The 19,428-nt window shown below is 47.3% G+C and overlaps 1 protein-coding gene across 1 annotated transcript; it reads left to right on the plus strand.

Annotated features, from left to right (window-relative positions):
• Positions 1 to 482: 482 nt before the first annotated feature.
• GPKOW (G-patch domain and KOW motifs) lies at positions 483 to 7,951 on the plus strand. Its single transcript, XM_081221622.1, has 11 exons — positions 483 to 1,052; positions 1,836 to 1,990; positions 2,090 to 2,214; positions 4,010 to 4,119; positions 4,921 to 5,134; positions 5,504 to 5,636; positions 6,292 to 6,445; positions 6,624 to 6,747; positions 6,839 to 6,908; positions 7,443 to 7,528; positions 7,622 to 7,951. The coding sequence occupies exons 1-11, from the start codon at positions 895 to 897 to the stop codon at positions 7,751 to 7,753; spliced, it is 1,461 nt and encodes a 486-aa protein (XP_081077748.1). The 5' UTR covers positions 483 to 894; the 3' UTR covers positions 7,754 to 7,951.
• Positions 7,952 to 19,428: the final 11,477 nt, after the last annotated feature.

Below are 19,428 nucleotides of genomic sequence, written 5' to 3' on the forward strand. Positions count from 1 at the left end.
GTCTCATTAATCTTCTGAGGGCTTAGGACCTGGCTCTCACAACATATTTAAAGTTGGTAGGAACTATTTTTTTTTAAATCCGTTTTGAGTGTCATTGTTCCCCACTAGACTTGGAGCCTCTAGAGAGGAGGCCAGACTATTTTATTAATACAGTTGACCCTTGAACAATGTCGGCATTAGGGGCACCGACCCAGCACAGTCTAAAATCTCTATATAACTTTTTTTTTTTTTGGCTGTGTTGGATCTTCGTTGCTGTGCACGGGCTTTCTCTAGTTGCGGCCAGTGGGGCTACTCTTCGTTGCAGTGTGCGTGCTTCTCATTACGGTGGCTTCTCTTGTTGGGAGCATGGGCTCTAGGTGAGGGCTCTAGGTGAGCGGGCTCAGTAGTTGTGTCTCACGGGCTCTAGAGCGCAGGCTCAGTAGCTGTGGCGCACAGGCTTAGTTGCTCCGCAGCATGTGGAATCTTCCCGGACCAGGGCTCGAACCTGTGTCTCTTGCGTTAGCAGGCGGACTGCGCCACCAGGGAAGCCCAGGTCTTTTTTTCTTAATGATTTATTTTACCTACATTTCCCACACCAGTAGGGCACAGTAACGTGCACACAGTAGGCGACCAATAAACGCCTACACGAAGAAGTGACGACTTAGCAAGAAGGAAGCCACCTTCTACCACGCCTACCTTCCCCAAGAACTACATTTCCCTGTACGCTTGGCGCCACGCGCTCCTGTGAAGTAAAAAGAGCGGCAGTTACTTCCTACTGCCCCTATCCGCCTTCGCCTGGCGGTGCCGCAGTGTTTCCTGGGAAAGGTAGTTGTAGCGCTGGTGGTCAAGCCCCAGCAAAGCAAGCGCAAACTAAACTTCCCAGCAAGCAGCGCGCCGGCTTGGGAAGAGGGGAAGATGGCGGACGCCAAAGATGGTGTTTTGAGGCCTGCGGGAGCCTCCAGTGCCCCAATTTCATTCAGCTTCAGTCGCACGTCCGCCCGGAGATGGCTGACGGGAGACGCGGCTCCGGAGAAGGATTTCTTGAAGACCGAGAAACGGAGGGAGCTGCAGAGGTAAAGCGCTGGGTGTTTCATCCCTTGGAAAGCGGTGCGGTGGGTGCCTGCGGGAGGGTGGAATCTTGAATTGATTTTCTTGGTGACAGTGGCCTGGGAAGTGTGAAGCCCAGCCGGAGAAAATCCGTGGAGGTCAGAAGGCGGGAGTTAGTAGCGGGGGTGGGGAAATTGGACCTGTTGGCCGAGGGGATTGAGAGGAGAGGATGTATTCCTGAGAGGGAGTGTCTTTAGGACTTGGGGACCCTGAGGAGCGTGCGTTCAGAAAGAAGGCAAGAGGGGAGAATGACAGGACTCCTAGTGTCCCAGCTGAAGCGTTGGGGCTTCTCCCATACGGGGAGCAGGATGGAGTGGCAGATTCAGGTTGGGGGAGGTGATCGTCAGCTTAATTTGGAAAGGACAGTCTGAGGGAGGGACTTCCAGAAGAGAATCAACAATCCAGGAGGCTGGTGTGGAGCCTGGAGCTGGGGAGAGAGTCTGGGCTGAAGATGGTGATTTTTAGGTCATAGTGGAAACCACGGAAGTGGGTCTTGGGATGAACAGAGGGTCCAGAACTGAGGACTGATTCCTCGAAGGCACTGACATTTAAGAGTTGGGGGTGGGGGAGAGAATCCAAAGAAAGCACCACCAGAGATATAACAGGAGAGCCAGACAGGAGAAGGGAGGGTGTAGTCAATGGGGCTGGGGGTGTGTTTGGCTCTTGTGTTCCTTCTGAATGAAGGGTTGTGGCTCAGAACTCACTGATTGTGCTACTCTCCCAACTTCACTCCTCTGTGTCCACATCAGTGTGCAGCCCTCAGAAGCCCCCAAGGAACTTGTCATCCCTTTGATCCAGAGCGGCCCTCTCAGGCAGCCACCGACCCAGGCCCCTGGGCCATCCACACATACTGAGGTCTTGGTGGATGGGATGCTGTCCCAGGCTGTGAAGGAGCTCATTGAGGGTGAGTGATCCCTCCTTTGCCTTGCCCTAGTGAAGGAAGAAGGGGAGCAAAATGGAAGGATAGGGTGGAACCTCATTGCTCCCTCCCATTCTTCTTTAGAATCCACGAAGTCTCTGGAGGAGAGAGAGAATGCGGGTGTCGACCCCACGCTCGCTATCCCCATGATCCAGAAAGGATGCACCCCCAACGGGGAAGGGGCAGACAGCGAACCCCGGGCTGAGACAGTGAGCTGGCCCCTGGCCTCCCTCCTTCCCCAGTCTCTCACTGCCCTGTCTGCCAGGACTTGCGTCCCTGCACAAAGCAGGCAAAATCTGTGTGTGTACTAAAGGCCTGCTGCCTTGCCCTGCCTCCTTCCATCCTTTTTGGAAGCATTAACAAATGAATCCAGATATTGAAGTGTGAAAAGATACTTGGATTCTGGGATTATCTGAAGGAGATGAGCAAAGGGAACAGGAACTGTAAAGATCCTGAGGGTAGACTCTGCCTGGAGTGTTTGAGGAACATCAAGGAGTCCAACGTAGCTGGAGTGGAATGAGTGACAGGGAAGGGTAGTAGGTGAGGTCAGGAGTGGGCCGTGGTGAGGACTTTGGCTTTTACTCTGAGTGGGATGAGAGCCATGGGAGGGCTCTGAGCAGAGAAGGGACAAGACTTATGATTTGACAGGCTCTCTCTGGCTGCTACGAGCAGAACAGACTAGTAAGCAGAGGTGGAGGCAAGGAGAGCAGCAGTCCAGGCTAGAGGTGATGGTGACTCAGATCAGAGTGGTAGGAGTGAGGCCGGGAAGACAAGTAGGGTTTAGTGAGAGGGAAGAGGAGGGTGAGTGCTCCTGATGGCAGCAACCACCCAGACAATGGCATGGTGGCAGAAAATCGGTGTGGTGTGTGTCCATCCGTGACAATCTGTGGTGTGTCTAGAGCGAATATAAAGAATTGAGGGAGTGATGATGGGAGATGATAACAGGAGAGGTGAGGGGTGTGTCCACAGAAGTAACCAAGTCTGTCTTTCTTACCCATGGATCCTACTTTTCACCTCTTCATTCACAATTTTTTGGCAATGCTTGTTTGGGTCCTAGTTCTCCTATAGCCCCAAAGCAGAGAGACTCTTTCGACTGAACTGTTCTCATCAGCCTTCAGACATCCTCTGGTATCTTTCATCTTAAAAAGACCTTCACTTCACTCTCCATCCTGTTCCAGCTTGGGCCTCCTTTCTCTAATTTTCCCTCCTCTCAGAGCCTTCCGCATCTCAGTTGATCACAGTTCCATCCATCCTTCCTCTTCAAAATACATCCAGAATCTGACCACTTCTCACCATCACCACTACCACTTCTCTGGTCTGAGCCACCAGCATTTCTCATCTGGACTATTGCAGTAACTTCCTCACTGGTCCCCTTGTGGCTGCCACCCTATCGTGGCTCCTGCCCAGCTCTCCTGATTAATCCCTTACCACCCCTCTTTGCCTCCACATCTGTTTCAGTCAGATTGACTTTCACAGTGCTCTCCACACATAGCAGATCTTGTCCTGCCTCAGGGCCTTTGCTCTTACTTTTCTCTCTGGAGGACTCTTATCTTCAGGGTTCCCTCTGTCTCTCCTTCTGGTCTCTGCTCAAATATCAACTCACTGACACTCCTTTCTTCAGCCCTGTGCATCCCCTTAACCTGCTTTATTTTTCTTCATATGACTTATCACTACCTGGCCTATCATGTTTTATGAATTTTATTTATTCTGTCTCCACAACTAGAATGTAAGCCACACAAAGGGCAGGAGTTTTTGTCTGTTTTGTTCACTGTTTTATCCCCAGCACCCAGAACAATAGCTGGCACAGAATAGGTGCTTTATAAAGATTTGTCCAAGGACTGAACATGGAGGAATAAAGGAGGGATGGCAAGAGGAAATAAAAATTCACCCTTGAGCTGACTGGAAAAGAAGTCTCGAGGGTCACCCAGTGGGTGATAGCAAGTACACTTCAGAGGGCCCACTGTAAGCCAAGCCTGACCGTCCTTCTTCTGCCTAAACCCATAGGTGCCAGAGGAGGCTGATTATGAGGCAGTCCCTGTAGAGGCCTATGGGCTGGCCATGCTGCGGGGCATGGGCTGGAAACCTGGCGAGGGCATCGGCCGTACCTTCAATCAGTGAGTTTCTAGGGTAGGGGTGGGGGACAGCAGACGGGCCAGGGAACAGACCCCCATGGTTACCGCCCACCTAGAACCATCCAGGCAGGGAGAAGGGTACATTACCACCCTATGTATTTCAGTAGCCCCTTCCACTACTCTTTAAGCCTCCTATTTGCCCTTTGAAACTCCATTAAGAGATCCTATTATGTAAAGATTGCCTCTCTGGGCATCAGCTTCCTCATCTGAAAAATGGAGATAATAACAGTACTGACTTCCCAGGGCTGTTGTGAGAGTTAAGTGAAATGATACACATAAAGCACTTACAGTAGGCCCTGGCCCCAGATAAGCATAGGCTAAACACTTCCTATTATCATGATCATACAGATTACAATCTGTTCTCCACAGTTCCAAGCTCGTAAAGAATTCTGAAAACCAAACATTTATTTTTTCATAAACTATTTGGCTGCCAAATGTGAACTGAATTGACATTGAGCTTTTTACAATCTGTTTCTCTTGCTTGGTGTGAATAGTCATGGTTTCCCCTGTAGAAAGATTAATATATTTGGTTATTGGGATCTGCCTCATATCCCACTGTAAATACTGTGTCATAGATGTTATACACCGTAGGTTATTAGGTTGAACCAAATAAAATTGCCATTTCTGCAGGTCAGAAATAGTCCCTAATATGAGATTGGGAAGGATATTCTCAAACATATTGATAGGTTGGGATTTCGGTGGTGGTTGGGGATAGGGGTGGGGAACGGAGCACTGAAGACCAATGCATCCCCCCAACAAGCCCATATTCTGTGTTCCCTGCAGAGTGGTGAAGCCCCGTGTCAACTCACTGAGGCCCAGGGGGCTAGGGCTGGGCGCCAACCTGACTGAGGTCCAGGCCCTGGCCCCCAACGGCCCCCACCACCTGCTGAGGCCAGATGAGGAGCAAGAGAAGGATAAGGAAGACCAGCCTCAAGGACTGGTGCCTGGAGGAGCTGTGGTGGTTCTTTCTGGCCCTCACCGAGGCCTCTATGGGAAGGTAAGGAACCAAGATGTGCCTGGAGCCCAAGACAGGCAGCAGGAAAAACTGACATGAGGGTCAGAGGGAGGCAGAATTGGGTTTGGGGTATAAAGGCTGGAAGTCCTTGTCCTTCAGGACTGCCTGGCCTCCCGCCGCATTCAGTAACTCAGGGCTACTTGCTGGGGCCTTTCTGAGCCTCAGTTTTCAACTAAAAGGGAGAGAATGCCATATGGCACAAGTCCCTGAGGATTACATACTTAAAGTGTACCCAAGCCCCACAGTCTGCTGGGAGAGGCACAGGGGTCGGGCCTATTAGAGGTAAGGGTGGACAGCGTGGTCCTAGGAACGTGGGTCAGGTCCACTCACTTCTTCCCCCCAACACTTTAGGTGGAAGGCCTCGACCCTGACAATGCTCGGGCCATGGTCCGTCTGGCTGTGGGGAGCCGCATGGTGACTGTGAGTGAGTACTGCCTGCGGCCTGTCTCCCAGCAGCAGTTTGACAAGAACTCCTTGGATCTGAGTGAGTGAGCCTCTTAACCTAGCTGGGGGAGTTGGGGAAGTATTCCTGGTGTGGGAGGTTAAATCTGCAGAAGGGCAGGACAGTGGTCTGCCTGGCAAGAGTGACTTCTGGTCAGAGTTAAGAGGTGAGAATGAACATAGTGGTTTATTCAGTTTGATTGAAGAGAGGTTGATCTAGTACCCTTGGGTCTTTAGCCTCTTTCTGAGGAAGAAGGAACGAGTGTGGAAACCAGTTCCTACCCTTGGGATGTCTTTGTCTCTTTGGGGTGGTGAACCTCTCTTTTGCTAGGGACTGACAGTAGCTAGGACTAGGGCATGATGGGGAGAAAGGCATTCTAGGCACGTCAGTAGGATGGATCCATTTGGCACGTAGGCGGTGGAAGCGGACAGCCCTCCAGGAGTCCCTAGCCCGCCCTAGGCTGCTGACTCAAGTAAGCACTGACAGGACGGGCTAAGGTGGTTGAGCAAGGCTTCCTGAAGGAGGCCGAGGCAGTTGAAAGGAAGGGGAGAGCATTCTAATAGCCCAGACAGAGGCTTGATGGTGAGACGGGCACTTTGGCAGATGGGAGGTGGCCTGAGGCTGAGGTGTGGCCTGGAAGGGAAGAGAGGGAGACATTGAGGTTGTTTCCTGGTTCTCCCCACACCCCCTTGAACAGGCCAGGTGAGCAAAACTTCCCCAAGGCAACAGAATGGAACAACCTCGTCATGGAAGGCCCTTCAGGATCAGGACCTCCACGTCCAGCAGGAGGACTCAGCGAGGAAGCGGAAACACCATCCAGACCAGTGGGACCCTGAGCATCTCAGATGGAGGTAGGGGACAGGGCTGTGGGGAGGCTCCAGCAGTCAGAGAAGGCTTCTAGGGCAAGGCATGTGCCTAGAAGGAACTAGGAATGGCATTATGAGTGGGTTTTAAGACATCGGCAAAGGTGGGATGACCAGAATGTGCCTCTGATAAAGAACTAAGCCTGGTGTTGGCCCCGCTCCACAGACAGGATGAGCCTGCTGCCAAGAGTGAGAAAGCAGCTCCCAGGAGTCAGCACTGGCTGCACAGGGACCTGCGTGTGCGGTTTGTGGACAAGCTGCACAAGGGTGGCCAGTACTACAACACCAAGGTGGGAGCCCCGCACCTGGGTCCGCTTCCTCCCCAGGGACTGGGCCCTCTTAGCTCTCTAACGTTCTCATATCCCCTGGCCCTTTCCCCAGATGACAATCGAAGATGTCCTGAGCCCAGATACCTGTGTGTGTCGGACAGATGAAGGCCAGGTCCTGGAAGGTGAGTCTGAGGGATGGCCATTGGGTCGTTATCATCCTGGAGGCTGATTGAGAGGGCTGTCTTGGGCCAAGAGCCTGGGCCAGGCAAAGGTGGGAGGTTGGACAGAGTTAGGTTTTTTGTAAGGCCCAGCATCCTCTAACAGATCATTAGACGCTTCCATGATGGTGAATATCTGAGCCCCACTTTCCTCTTCTGCAAAATTAGCATGGAGATAGACGATTTCTCCCTCTTATAACTGGTGCCTTGTAGGGATGTGTGTAAGCTCCCCGTGCAGGGCAGGGCATACAACGTGCCCACAGTAAATGGTGTCTGTTATCACCCCCACCCATCATCATCATACATAAATGCTCCCTTTATTACAACTATTGCCAGGAACCGCTCCTTAGGTTTCCTCCTCTGTGAAATGGATGTGGGGGCCTCGCATCTGTCAACAGGCACAGAGTGGCACCAGGGAATACAGGAAAGGCCCTTCTGACAGGACCCTGACTGGGCTGACCCTTGCTGCGGGCCTCACTCCCCTCTCCTTGTCCACAGGCCTGAGGGAAGACATGCTGGAGACCCTGGTCCCCAAGGTCCAGGGCAACCGGGTGATGGTGGTGCTGGGGCCATGGGCTGGAACGGTGAGTCCAAGACCTGGGAATGGGCGCGGGAGCACTCAGGGAATGTCCCTGAGTCTGGGTTGGCCTTGCTGACTCCACCCGTCCCTACTCTAGGTGGGCCATCTGCTGGACCGGGACAGAGAGCAGAGCCGGGCTCTTGTGCAGCTGCAGAGAGAGAATCGGGTGGTGGAGCTTCACTATGATGCCATCTGCCAGTATGTGGGCCCCAGCGACTCGGAGGACTGACCTGTGGACACACTCCCATCCCCCAGGTTGTTACCAATCCCATACAGTGTGAAAAGCCTGCCTTCACGAAGGTGGGGGGGCTCATGGTTCCGCCCTCCACTTGCAGTGCAGCCCTGGGACAGGATGGACCAGAAGGGAGGCTAGAAACAAACCCAGTATTTACCAGAACTTAGTATATAATAAAAACCAGTTCAAATGCTTTGTAACACGAAGAGATCATAAATGGTGTGCTGACACCAGTCAGAATGGCCATCATCAAAAAATCTAGAAACAATAAACGCTGGAGAGGGTGTGGAGAAAAGGGAACACTCTTGCACTGCTGGTGGGAATGTGAATTGGTACAGCCACTATGGAGAACAGTATGGAGGTTCCTTAAAAAACTACAAATAGAACTACCATATGACCCAGCAATCCCACTACTAGGCATATACCCTGAGAAAACCATAATTCAAAAAGAGTCATGTACCAAAATGTTCATTGCAGCTCTATTCACAATAGCCCGGAGCTGGAAACAACCTAAGTGTCCATCATCGGATGAATGGATAAAGAAGATGTGGCACATATATACAATGGAATATTACTCAGCCTTAAGAAGAAACGAAACTGAGCTATTTGTAATGAGGTGGATAGACCTAGAGTCTGTCATACAGAGTGAAGTAAGTCAAAGAGAAAGACAAATACCGTATGCTAACACATATATATGGAATTTAAGACAAAAAAATGTCATGAAGAACCTAGGGGTAAAACAGGAATAAAGAGAATGGACTTGAGGATATGGGGAGGGGGAAGGGTAAGCTGCGACAAAGTGAAAGAGAGGCATGGACATATATACACTACCAAACGTAAGGTAGATAGCTAGTGGGAAGCAGCCGCATAGCACAGGGAGATCAGCTCGGTGCTTTGTGACCGCCTGGAGGGGTGGGATAGGGAGGGTGGGAGGGAGGGAGACGCAAGAGGGAAGGGATGTGGGAACAGATGTATATGTATGACTGATTCACTTTGTTATAAAGCAGAAACTAATAATAATTTTAAAAAATGGTGTGCTGAGCTGTGAGTGGAGATGGCAGCTGCACTGATTGAGGTGGGAACCAGTCCTTTTTTCAGCCCCACCGCCCAGCTTGGGCTGCTCACCAAGTGGAAGGATCCATCCGCTCCCGAGCTCACTATCGGAGTCCAGAAGCTATGAACACTGTCCCCGAGCAGAGACTAGGGATCCTGGAACACCATATCTCTGGACAACTTTCTGAGCAAGAATCTAGCAGGCTCTGCTTTGACTTTTGGTCCAGAGTAGATGCCCAGAGGATATCTCGAGCCTGTGACAGGAGTCAGGTGGAAGGGAGGCTTCTCCCCGCCAATGGGACGTGTTAGCACTACTTTCCACAGGAGCCAGTTAATCTCGGGGCCCACGTTTTAGTCCCAAAACTTTGAAGGTGAAAAAGTTTTGTCTATCTCTAGTAGAATTTCTCTGGTTGCTCCAGGTAACTGGGTTCTCAGAAAGGTTATCCTTTTTCCATTAAAGGGTTCCAGAGAATCCTTTTTCCTGTTTAATGGCCTAAGATACAAAATCAACAAGGGAAGAAAAAAAAAATCAGGGGAAGTCAGAACTTCAGGCACAAGTCTTTCTAAATCATCCCCAGTCACTAAGTCATTGATGTAACTAATGGTATTTGAGTTAGATCTAGGCTTCTGGTATAAACTCCTGATGCTTCAGAACACGGCACAGCTGTGGAGAATTTAAACACTTCCCCCTCAAGCACGATCATAAAGGTGAGCTTCTGTCCTTGCCAAGCAGAGGCAGACTACCCTTTTGAGCCAAAATGAGCAGGTATAGAAAGACAGTGAGTTGGCCAGATCAGTGTGCCCAGTAAGGCAAGGGATGATTAGAAAACCTTCCAATATAGTAACCCCAATATGAGGGACACTTACACAGACCGATTTACTTTTTTTTTTAATCGTCCCTGCTTAATTCCAGAACTCTGTTTTCAAGATTAGCCAGACAGGGTTGTTAAGGCAGATACCAGAGAACAAACCCCCACCCCCAGTTGCTCGTTCTTGAGTCGTCATCGTGATTACACACGCTGCCCTGGAATTCCAGGCTGAGTTGTATTTTTAATATTGGGAAGGGTTAGGGGACTTCCCTGGTGGTCCAGTGGGTAGGACTCCATGCTCCCAGTGTAGGGGGCCCGCGTTGGATCCCTGGTTGGGGAACTAGATCCCACATGAGTGCTGCAACTAAGAAGCCCGCATGCCACAACTAAAAGATCCCACATGGGGCTTCCCTGGTAGTGCAGTGGTTAAGAATCCGCTTGCCAATGCAGGGGACACGGGTTCAAGCCCTGCTCCGGGAAGATCCCACATGCTGCAGAGCAACTAAGCCCGTGCACCACAACTACTGAGCCCGCGCTCTAGAGCCTGTGAGCCACAACTACTGAAGCCCGCGTGCCACAACTACTGAAGCCCGCGTGCCACAACTACTGAAGCCTGCGCGCCTAGAGCCCGTGGTCTGCAACAAGAGAAGCCACCCAATGAGAAGCCCACACACTGCAACGAAGAGTAGCCCCCGCTCGCTGCAACTGGAGGAAAGCCCGCACGCAGCAACAAAGAACGTGGCCAAAAATTAAAATAAATAAATAACTTTATTTAAAAAGATCCCACGTGCTGCAACTAAAGACCTAGCGTGAGCCAAAAATAAATAAATAAATATTTTTAAAAATTCTTGGGAAGGTTTGGGAGTTCTAGAGGTTCGCAATTTGGCACGCCCAGAAATCAGTTTCCTGTGCTGTTATGTGCTTCACCCAGTCGAGAAGGCCGCCTCCTTTCTCCAAATCATAATAACTCCATCTTGGTAACGCCCTTGAGAAGGACAGAAAGCTCCTCGGGGAATGGCCCTGGTCCCATGTGTCTGCCCTGCAACGTGGCATAACCTGGCAGTTTCAGACAAATCCCTCCATCTCCTCTGTGCGCCATGACACTTAAAACAGATCTTTCATCAGATCTGATTTCCTGGAGTTAATGTTTCTCCCGAGCCTGCCTTTGGAAATGGGGCCTGAAGTTCTTGAATACGGCCCTGTGTCCAGAAAGCCTAGCCCTCGGCAGAGCGCCTGGTCCCCCCAGGGCAGATCATCAGGGCTTTACATGCTTCCCCTGAGAGGATCCCTCCTGATCACTCAGTTTGAGGACAGGGCTGCTTACATTCTGGGAAGCGTAGACAGTATCAGGAAGCTTTCCCAATCTGCCCCTTGTTCATTGTGTACAAATACCCTTTGAGTCTGTGCAGTTTTGTCGGCTGCTGTGCTTGCTGCCAGTGTTGCCCCTTAGGCAATGGTTACTGCAACGACAGCTTCTGTGAGCCCATGAACTCTCCACAGACCACTCACAAGCTGGGGACCGTGACCCGTACAATTTGTCCAGACTGGCTTCTTCCACGTCACAGGGTCTGAGCAAGATGTGGGTGAAAAAGCATCTGCCTCTTCTGCCAAGTCTCCAGAAGTTTCCCTGGCAGGGTGCAACCTCTGTTAAAAAAACTGTCCAGACACTGAACCAGGAATGTGTAGCAGCAGACTCAAGAAGCAGCTTCTCTGCCTTTTGAGAGAGAAGTGAATTATTTGGGTGATTGGGACTACTGCACGGGGCTGAGCTTGGTGGCAGAAATATACAGGTAGGCCCTTCGTTTCTGACGTTGCTTCCTCAGCCCGGGGATGCTCCCCTCCACTCCCGCACTGGGGCCTCTTAATCTCCATGTTTGTAGCATCAAGCAGAGAGAGAAAGTATCCAACAACTTGGAAAGCTACGTCCTCACCAGGTTACCCCTATTTCTCCAATTCATTCATCAGGCATCTGTTGAACCCCTACTGTATGCCAGATACTGTTCTGCATGCTAGGGATACAGTAAAGGGTAAATCATTCATTCAACAAGTATTGAGTCTCCATTCTACGCCAGACATGATTCTAGCTACTGAAGATTTAAAAAACACCATGAACAAAACAAAGATCCTTGCCCTTGTGGAGCTGACATTCCAGTGGGGCTGAGGCAATAAGCATAAGAAGTAAATTATCCAGTATGTTAGAAGATGCTAACAGCCACGGGGCGGGGTGGGGGGGAGCGGGGAGAAAGTACAGCAGGGTAAAGGGGATCCAGAGTGGGCAGTATTCATAGGATGGCCAGGGAAGGCTTAACTACAAAGGTGACATTTGAGCAAATATATGAAGAAGTGAGGGAGACTCATGCAGCTATCTGGAGAGTGGTCTGAGTCAGGAAACAGAAAGTGCAAAGGCCCTGTGGTGGCACCATTGCTGGTGTGTTTGAGGAATAGTGAGGCCAGTGTGGCTGCAGGGGAGTAAATGAGGGAGAGGGGACCTAGGAGGTCAGGTCCGAGAGGTACTATGGTGCTTTGAGGGCCACATGCAATGTTCTCACTGAGGTGACAATCATAAGTCTCCATGCAGCCACTGCCAGAGACTGCCTGTTGATGCCACCCCCACCCCTACAGCCACATTAAATACAGCTGCCCGTCAAGTGCTTTGGTCAGTCTGGCTGATTTCCACTGTCGGGAACTGACTCTCCCACTGGCTGCCCAGTGGGGCTGCTGGAAGTTCCTGGAAGGCTTACTTCTCTGTCAGTGCCAGTGGGGTACTTTGAGGCATTGCCTCAAACTTGGGAAGCAACTTCCTTCCCAGGCCTCGGAGGAATCCCCAGCACCTGACTTCCACACCCCACCCAACCCCCATCTTTAACCGCTTCTCTGGAAGAGTTATTGTCTGAAAACAGACACCACCAGCTAAAGAGGAGAGGCACTAAATGTATCCTGTTTCTCCACAGCATCTCAAAAGAGGACTAAATGCCACAACATTGCTCACTAATCTTTTGGTAGTACTGATTTTCCTTATAACCTCATCCCATCCTTGTCTTCAAAAGTGCTTTAAGTCCTTGGGGAATTGCAAATTAAAAACAACAATGAAAAAAAACCCAACAATGAGCTACCACTACACGCCTATGAGAATGGCAAACATCCAACACACTGACAATACCAAATACTGGTGAGGATGTAGAACAACAGGAATTTTCATTCATTACTGGTAGGAATGCAAAATGGTACAGCCACTCTGCAAGACCGTCTGGCCATTTCTTAAAAAACTAAACATACTCTTACCATATGATCCAGCAGTCACACTCCTTGATATCTACCCAAAGGAGCTGAAAACATATCCACACAAAAAAACGTGCACATGGATACTTATAGCAGCTTTATTCATAAGTGCCAAAACTTGGAAGTAACCACGATCGTCCTTCAGTAGGTGAATGGATAAATGAACTGTGGTACATCCGGACAATAGAATATCATTCAGTGCTAAAAAGAAATGAGCTATATAGCCATGAAAGGAAACTTAAATGCATATTACTAAGTGAAAGAAATCAATCTGAAAACGCTACATACTGAACGTTTCCAACAATATGACATTCTGGAAAGGTCAATACTATGGAGACAGTAAAAAGTGGTTGCCAGGAGTTAGAGAGTAAGGGAGGGATGAACAGGCAGAGCACAGAGGATTTTACAGCAATGAAACTACTTTGTATGCTACTCTAATGGTCGATATGTGTCATACGTTTGTGAAAACCCACAGAATGTGCAACACAAAGCGTGAACCCTAATGTAAACTAGGGACTTTTGGTGACAATGATGTACTATTGTCAATAAATGTAGGTTCATTGATTGTAATAAATGTACCACCATGCTGTGAGATGTCAATAGTGGGGGAAGATGTGCATGGAGGTAGGGGCAGGGGTGCATTTTCTACTCAGTTTTGCTATGAATCTAAAACTGCTCTAAAAATATAAAGCTGATTCTTTTTAAAAAGTGCTTTGGGCCTCCCTGGTGGCGCAGTGGTTGAGAGTCCGCCTGCCGATGCAGGGGATACGGGTTCGTGCCCCGGTCTGGGAGGATCCCATATGCCGCGGAGCGGCTGGGCCCGTGAGCCATGGCCGCTGGGCCTGCGCATCCGGAGCCTGTGCTCCGCAACGGGAGAGGCCACAACAGTGAGAGGCCCGCATACCGCAAAAAGAAAAAAAAAAAAAAAAAAAAAAAAAGCGCTTTAAGAATCTTTATGAAAATTAGAGATATACCACCCCTTTTGTCTTTGCCATATCCTATTAATAAACTGTTTTCAAAAAGCAGTTCTTCTTCTTATTATTATTTTTTTTTGCGGTACGCGGGCCTCTCACTGTTGTGGCCTCTCCCGTTGCGGAGCACAGGCTCCGGATGCACACGCTCAGCAGCCACTGCTCATGGGCCTAGCCGCTCTGTGGCATGTGGGATCTTCCCGGACCGGGGCACGAACCCGTGTCCCCTGCATCAGCAGGCAGACGCTCAACCACTGCGCCACCAGGGAAACCGCACTGATGATTGATTTTTTGAATGTTAAAGCAACCCTGCATTCTAGGGATACACTCCACATGGTCATGATGTATTATCCTTATAATATATTGTTGGAATCAATTTGCTAAAATTATGTTTAGAATTTTTGTACCTGTATTCATAAGGGATATTAGTTTTCTTTTTTTGTAATGTCTATCTGGTTTTGGTATCAGAGTAATGCTGGTCCCATAGAATGGGCTGGGAAGTATTCAGATTTTTGCAAGAATTTATGTAGAGTTGATATTATTTCTTCCTTAAGTGCATGGTAGAATTCACCAGTGAAAAATTTTTTTAATTAAAAAAAAAGAATTCACCAGTGATACCATTTGGGCCTGGAGTCTTCTTTGTAGGAAGGGTTTTTAGTTTTTCGTTGTTGTTGTTTTGTTTTGTTTTTTATAAATTTATTTATTTTTTGGCTGTGTTGGGTCTTTGTTGCTGCATGGGCTTTCTCTAGTTGCGGCGAGCGGGGCCTACTCTTCGTTGCGGTGCGCAAGCTTCTCACTGTGGTGGCTTATGTTGTTGCAGAACACAGGCTCTAGGCACGCAGGCTTCAGTAGTTGTGGCTCGTGGACTCTAGAGTACAGACTCAGTAGTTGTGGCACACGGGCTTAGTTACTCCACAGCATGTGGGATCTTCCCGGGCCAGGGCTCAAACCCATGTCCCCTGCATTGGCAGGCAGATTCTTAACCACTGTGCCACCAGGCAAGTCCCAGGAAGGGTTTTAAGTATAAAGTTAATTAATTTATTTAATATATATAAGGCTATTCAGTTTTCTATTTCTTTTTTTTAATTGTGGTAAATACATATAACATAAGTTTACCATCTTAACCATTTTTTTGTGTGTGTATGGTACGCGGGCCCGTCACTGTTGTGGCCTCTCCCGTTGCGGAGCACAGGCTCCAGACGCATAGGCTCAGTGGCCATGGCTCATGGGCCTAGCCGCTCCGTGGCATGTGGGATCTTCCCGGACCGGGGCACAAACCCGTGTCCCCTGCAACCATCTTAACCATTTTAAAGTGTACGGTTAAGTGGCATTAAGTACATTCACACTGTTGTATAACCATCACCACCATCCATCTCCAGACCTTTTCATCTTGCAAAATTGAAATTCTGTACCCATTAAACAATTACTCCCCATTCTTTCCTCTCCCCAACCCCTGGCAACTATCTGTGTCTTCTTGAGTGAGCTCTGGTAATTTGTGTCTTTCAAGGAATTTGTACATTTCAATGAAGTTGTGGAATTTATTGGCATAAAGTTGTTTATAATATTCCTTTAACCTTTTTAGTATCTGTAGAATCTGTAGTGATGTCACCTCTCATTTCTGGTATTGGTAAGTTGTGTCTTCTCCCTTCTTTTTTTTCTTGTAGGTCTTCATGTTTATCAGTTTTGTTGATCTCAATCAACCAGCTTTTGGTTTCACTGATTTTCTCCATTGTTTTTCTATTTTCATTGATTTCCACTTTGATCTTTATTATTTCCTTTCTTCTGCTTACCTTAGGTTTACTTTGCTCTTCTTTCTCTAGTTTCTTATGGTGGAAGCTGAGATAATAGATTTTAGACCTTCCTTATTTAGTTCTTTCTTCTTTTCTAATATAGGCAGGCATTTAATGCAATAAATTCACCCCCGAATACTGCTTTAGTGGCATTGACAAATACTAATATGTTGAGTTTTCATTTTCATTCAGTTCAAAATGTTTTCTAATTTCCATTTTGACTTCTTTGATCCATGAATTATTTTGAAGTGTGTTACTTAGTTTCCAAATATTTGGAGATTTTCCAGAGATCTTCCTGTTATTAATTTCTAATTCAGTTCCATTGTGGCCAGAGAAAACAATTTGTATAACCTGAATCCTTTTGCATTTACTGAGATTAATTTTATGGCCCAGAAAATGGTCTATCTTGGTAATATAGGGAAACTGCTTCATGCTGGTGCCTTGACCTTGCATAGATCCTCATAGTTCCTGTAGGTAATGCTTAACCACAGCTGATCTATCTAGGTCTTGGCAGAAGCCTTGTGATCCTCCCAGAACATGAGAGCATGGGAAGCTTGTGAAGAACTGCTACAAGGCCATTTCCCACTCACTTTTTTATCTTCATGGGAAGCTGTCATGAGAGATTCTTATCACCTCCCAAATTCTGATGAGATACGAGGCTTTCTGTCTCACCCTCAGGGTACAGCTGCAGGGTATAAAAATGCTTACCTGCAGCATGAAATCAGCTCCGCAGCAACAGGGTGTTCCACCACTTGTGTTGCAGCCATCTGGACCCTTTTGTTTCAGTATCATCCTGTGGGACAAAGGATACGGGGAACTGCTGTTGAGCCCCTCTAGTGAATTTTCATTTCAGTTATTTCATATTTATTTTCTTTACATTATTTTCACATTCTATTATTTTTTATTTACTTTTATCATATTCAACTATTTTAACTCCTGAATTTTTTTTTAATTTCTATCTTTTTGTTGATATTCTGTATTTGGTGAGACATTGTTATTATACTTTCCTTTAGTTCTTTAGATATGGTTTCCTTTAGTTTTTTGAGCATATTTATGCTAGTGATTTAAAATCTTTGTCTAAGCTGCATGTAAATCAGTGAAGTCAGAACACTCCCTCACATGATACACAAACATGAACTCAACACAGCTTAAGGGCTTAAATATAAGACATGACACCATAAGACTCCTAGAAGAACACAGGCAAAAGATTCTCTGACATAAATCATAGCAATGTTTTCCTAGGTCAGTCTCCCAAGGCAATAGAAACAAAATCAAAAATAAACAAATGAGGCCTAATCAACCTTAAACACTTTTACACAGCAAAGGAAACCATAAACAAAACAAAAACACAACCTAGGGACTGGGAGAAAATATTTGCAAATGATGCTGAAACTGTGCAACTCAGATTGGGACTTGAACCCACATGCCAGGACTCAAACCTAGCCAAAACCCAGACTGGGACTTGAACCCATGTTTTTTTAACTGAGATCACACACCTGGTCTCAGGACATAACGAAGCTCAGGTTCTTGATGTCTCATCACAGAAAGAATTCAGTGAGAGACAAAGTAGGTAAGAAGTGGATTTATTTAGAGAGAAACACACTCCACAGAATGTGGGCCATCTGAGAAGGCGAGAGCAGCACCAGGGTATGGGGTTGCCAGTTTTTATAGGGGCGGGTAATTTCATAGGCTAATGAGTGGGAAGAGTATTCCAGCTATTTTGGAGAAGGGGTGGGGATTTCCAGAAATAGGGCCACCGCCCACTTTTTGACCTTTATGGTCGGCCTTGGAACTGTCATGTCACCTGTGGGTGTGTCATTTCGCTTGCTGGTGTGTTACAATGAGCATAAACTGAGGTTCAAGGTCTAGTGGAAGCCATCTTGGACCTATTTGGTTCTAATAAGTTTATGTTGTGTCCTTGGGCTATACCATTCTCTTAAAGGTTGTGCCCTGCCCCCTTCCCTCCTGTTTCATTCTCCTCTCAGAGACTTTACTCCCATATTCTTATGGGAAGCAGAGGGGCAATGGTCCATCTTCTGTAACTGCTTCGAGGCTGAGTAGGGGTGTCGACCCTACCTGTCAGGGAGTAAAAACATCTCTGGATGCCTGATCTAGGGGCCCCAGGGGGAAGACAGCTACTTGTTTTAAGTCAGTATGGGCTGGAATCCTCACATAGTTATCATCTTGATGTGGAACTGTTGTAACTGCTTCCATAGCCTTTCTATGAATCTCCTTGATGACGAAGCCCGTTTTGTAACAGCATCAGAGTACAAAAATAACTATAAATGACAAAAGACTTAGAAGGCATGGTTAAACATGTGATTACAGTGTGATTGGTAAAGAAACTTGGTTACAATAACCAGAGTTACGAATGATTGCATTTAACTCAACATACCAAATAACCCTAGTTAAATATTTCTCTTTGAGATACTTCAGGGGCCCTCTACAGAATCCCAGAATTAGCTGGAAATCAAAAGAACTTTAATTAAAATTTGATATTTGGGAAGTTTGTCAAAAAGTTTTAAAACACTTGGTAAAATAAGGTCATAGGTCACTGTGAAACAATACTTATTCTGTAATCAAAGTGACAATTAAAGATTTCAAAGACAAATACAGAACAGATCATTTAAAAGGTAAAGAAACTTAATATCTGTTATCAAAGGCAGTTCAGCATTTTAAGAAAACCTGTCCTCTTGGGACTTCACTGGTGGTGCAGTGGTATGTGCCTGCCAATGCAGGGGACACGGGTTCGATCCCTGGTCCAGGAAGATCCCACATGCCGTGGAGCAACTAAGCCCGTGCACCCCAAATACTGAGCCTGTGCTCTAGAGCCCACGAGCCACAACTACTGAGCCTGTGTGCCACAGCTACCGAAGCCTGCATCCCTAGAGCCCGTGCTCCACAACAAAGAGAAGCCACCACAATGAGAAGCCCATGCACCACATCCAAGGGCAGCCCTTGCTTGCCACAACTAGAGAAAGCTCGCACACAGCAGTGAAGACCCAACACAGCCAAAAATAAATAAATAAATAAATAAGCAAATTTATTAAAAAAAGAAAAGAAAAAGAAAACCTGTCCTCTTAAAAGAGAGAAAAGCCACATTCAAGTCTTGCACCAGCTTACTTTTAAAATTAATTTACTCAATTAAATTTATTCTAAACTTAGTCAATCCTGACCATGCACAAAACACTTTTCTCACAGTCCACTTTCCACAAAACTTTCATTACTTTCTGTAACCATCACTTTATTTTTTTGCATCCAGAAACAACCATCTGGGTTCAAGTCGCAATCTGAGTTGCATGGTTTCGATGCAACCAACAAAGGCTTAATTTCCAAAATATACAAACAGCTCATACAACTCAATAACAACAAAAAAAACTGATCAAAAAATGGGCAGAAGACCTAAATAGACATTTCTCCAAAGAAGACATACAGATGGCCAATAGGCATATGAAAAGATGCTCAATGTTGCTAATTATTAGAGAAATGCAAACCAAAACTACAGTGAGGTATCACCTCACACCAGTCAAAATGGCCATGATTAAAAAGTCTACAAATAATATATACTGGAGAGGGTGTGGAGAAAAGGGAACCCTCCAACACTGTTGGTGGGAATGTAAATTGGTGCAGCCAGTATGGAAAACAGTATGGAGGTTCCTTTAAAAATTAAAAATAGAGTTACCATATGATTCAGCAATACCACTCCTAGGCATATATCTGGAGAAAACTCTAATTCAAAAAGATACAGGACTTCCCTGGTGGTGCAG

The sequence above is a fragment of the Mesoplodon bidens genome (assembly GCF_964165515.1).
Source record: "Mesoplodon bidens genome assembly, chromosome: X".
In the NCBI taxonomy this organism is placed as follows: Eukaryota; Metazoa; Chordata; class Mammalia; order Artiodactyla; family Ziphiidae; genus Mesoplodon; species Mesoplodon bidens.

Excerpts from the sequence above, each read along its gene's own strand:
- GPKOW (XM_081221622.1), top strand. The coding sequence starts at position 895 with ATGGCGGACGCCAAAGATGGTGTTTTGAGGCCTGCGGGAGCCTCCAGT. Across the intron at positions 6,748-6,838 it reads GCCAGTACTACAACACCAAG|ATGACAATCGAAGATGTCCT; the intron begins GTGGGAGCCCCG and ends CCCTTTCCCCAG. Across the intron at positions 7,529-7,621 it reads TGGGGCCATGGGCTGGAACG|GTGGGCCATCTGCTGGACCG; the intron begins GTGAGTCCAAGA and ends TCCCTACTCTAG.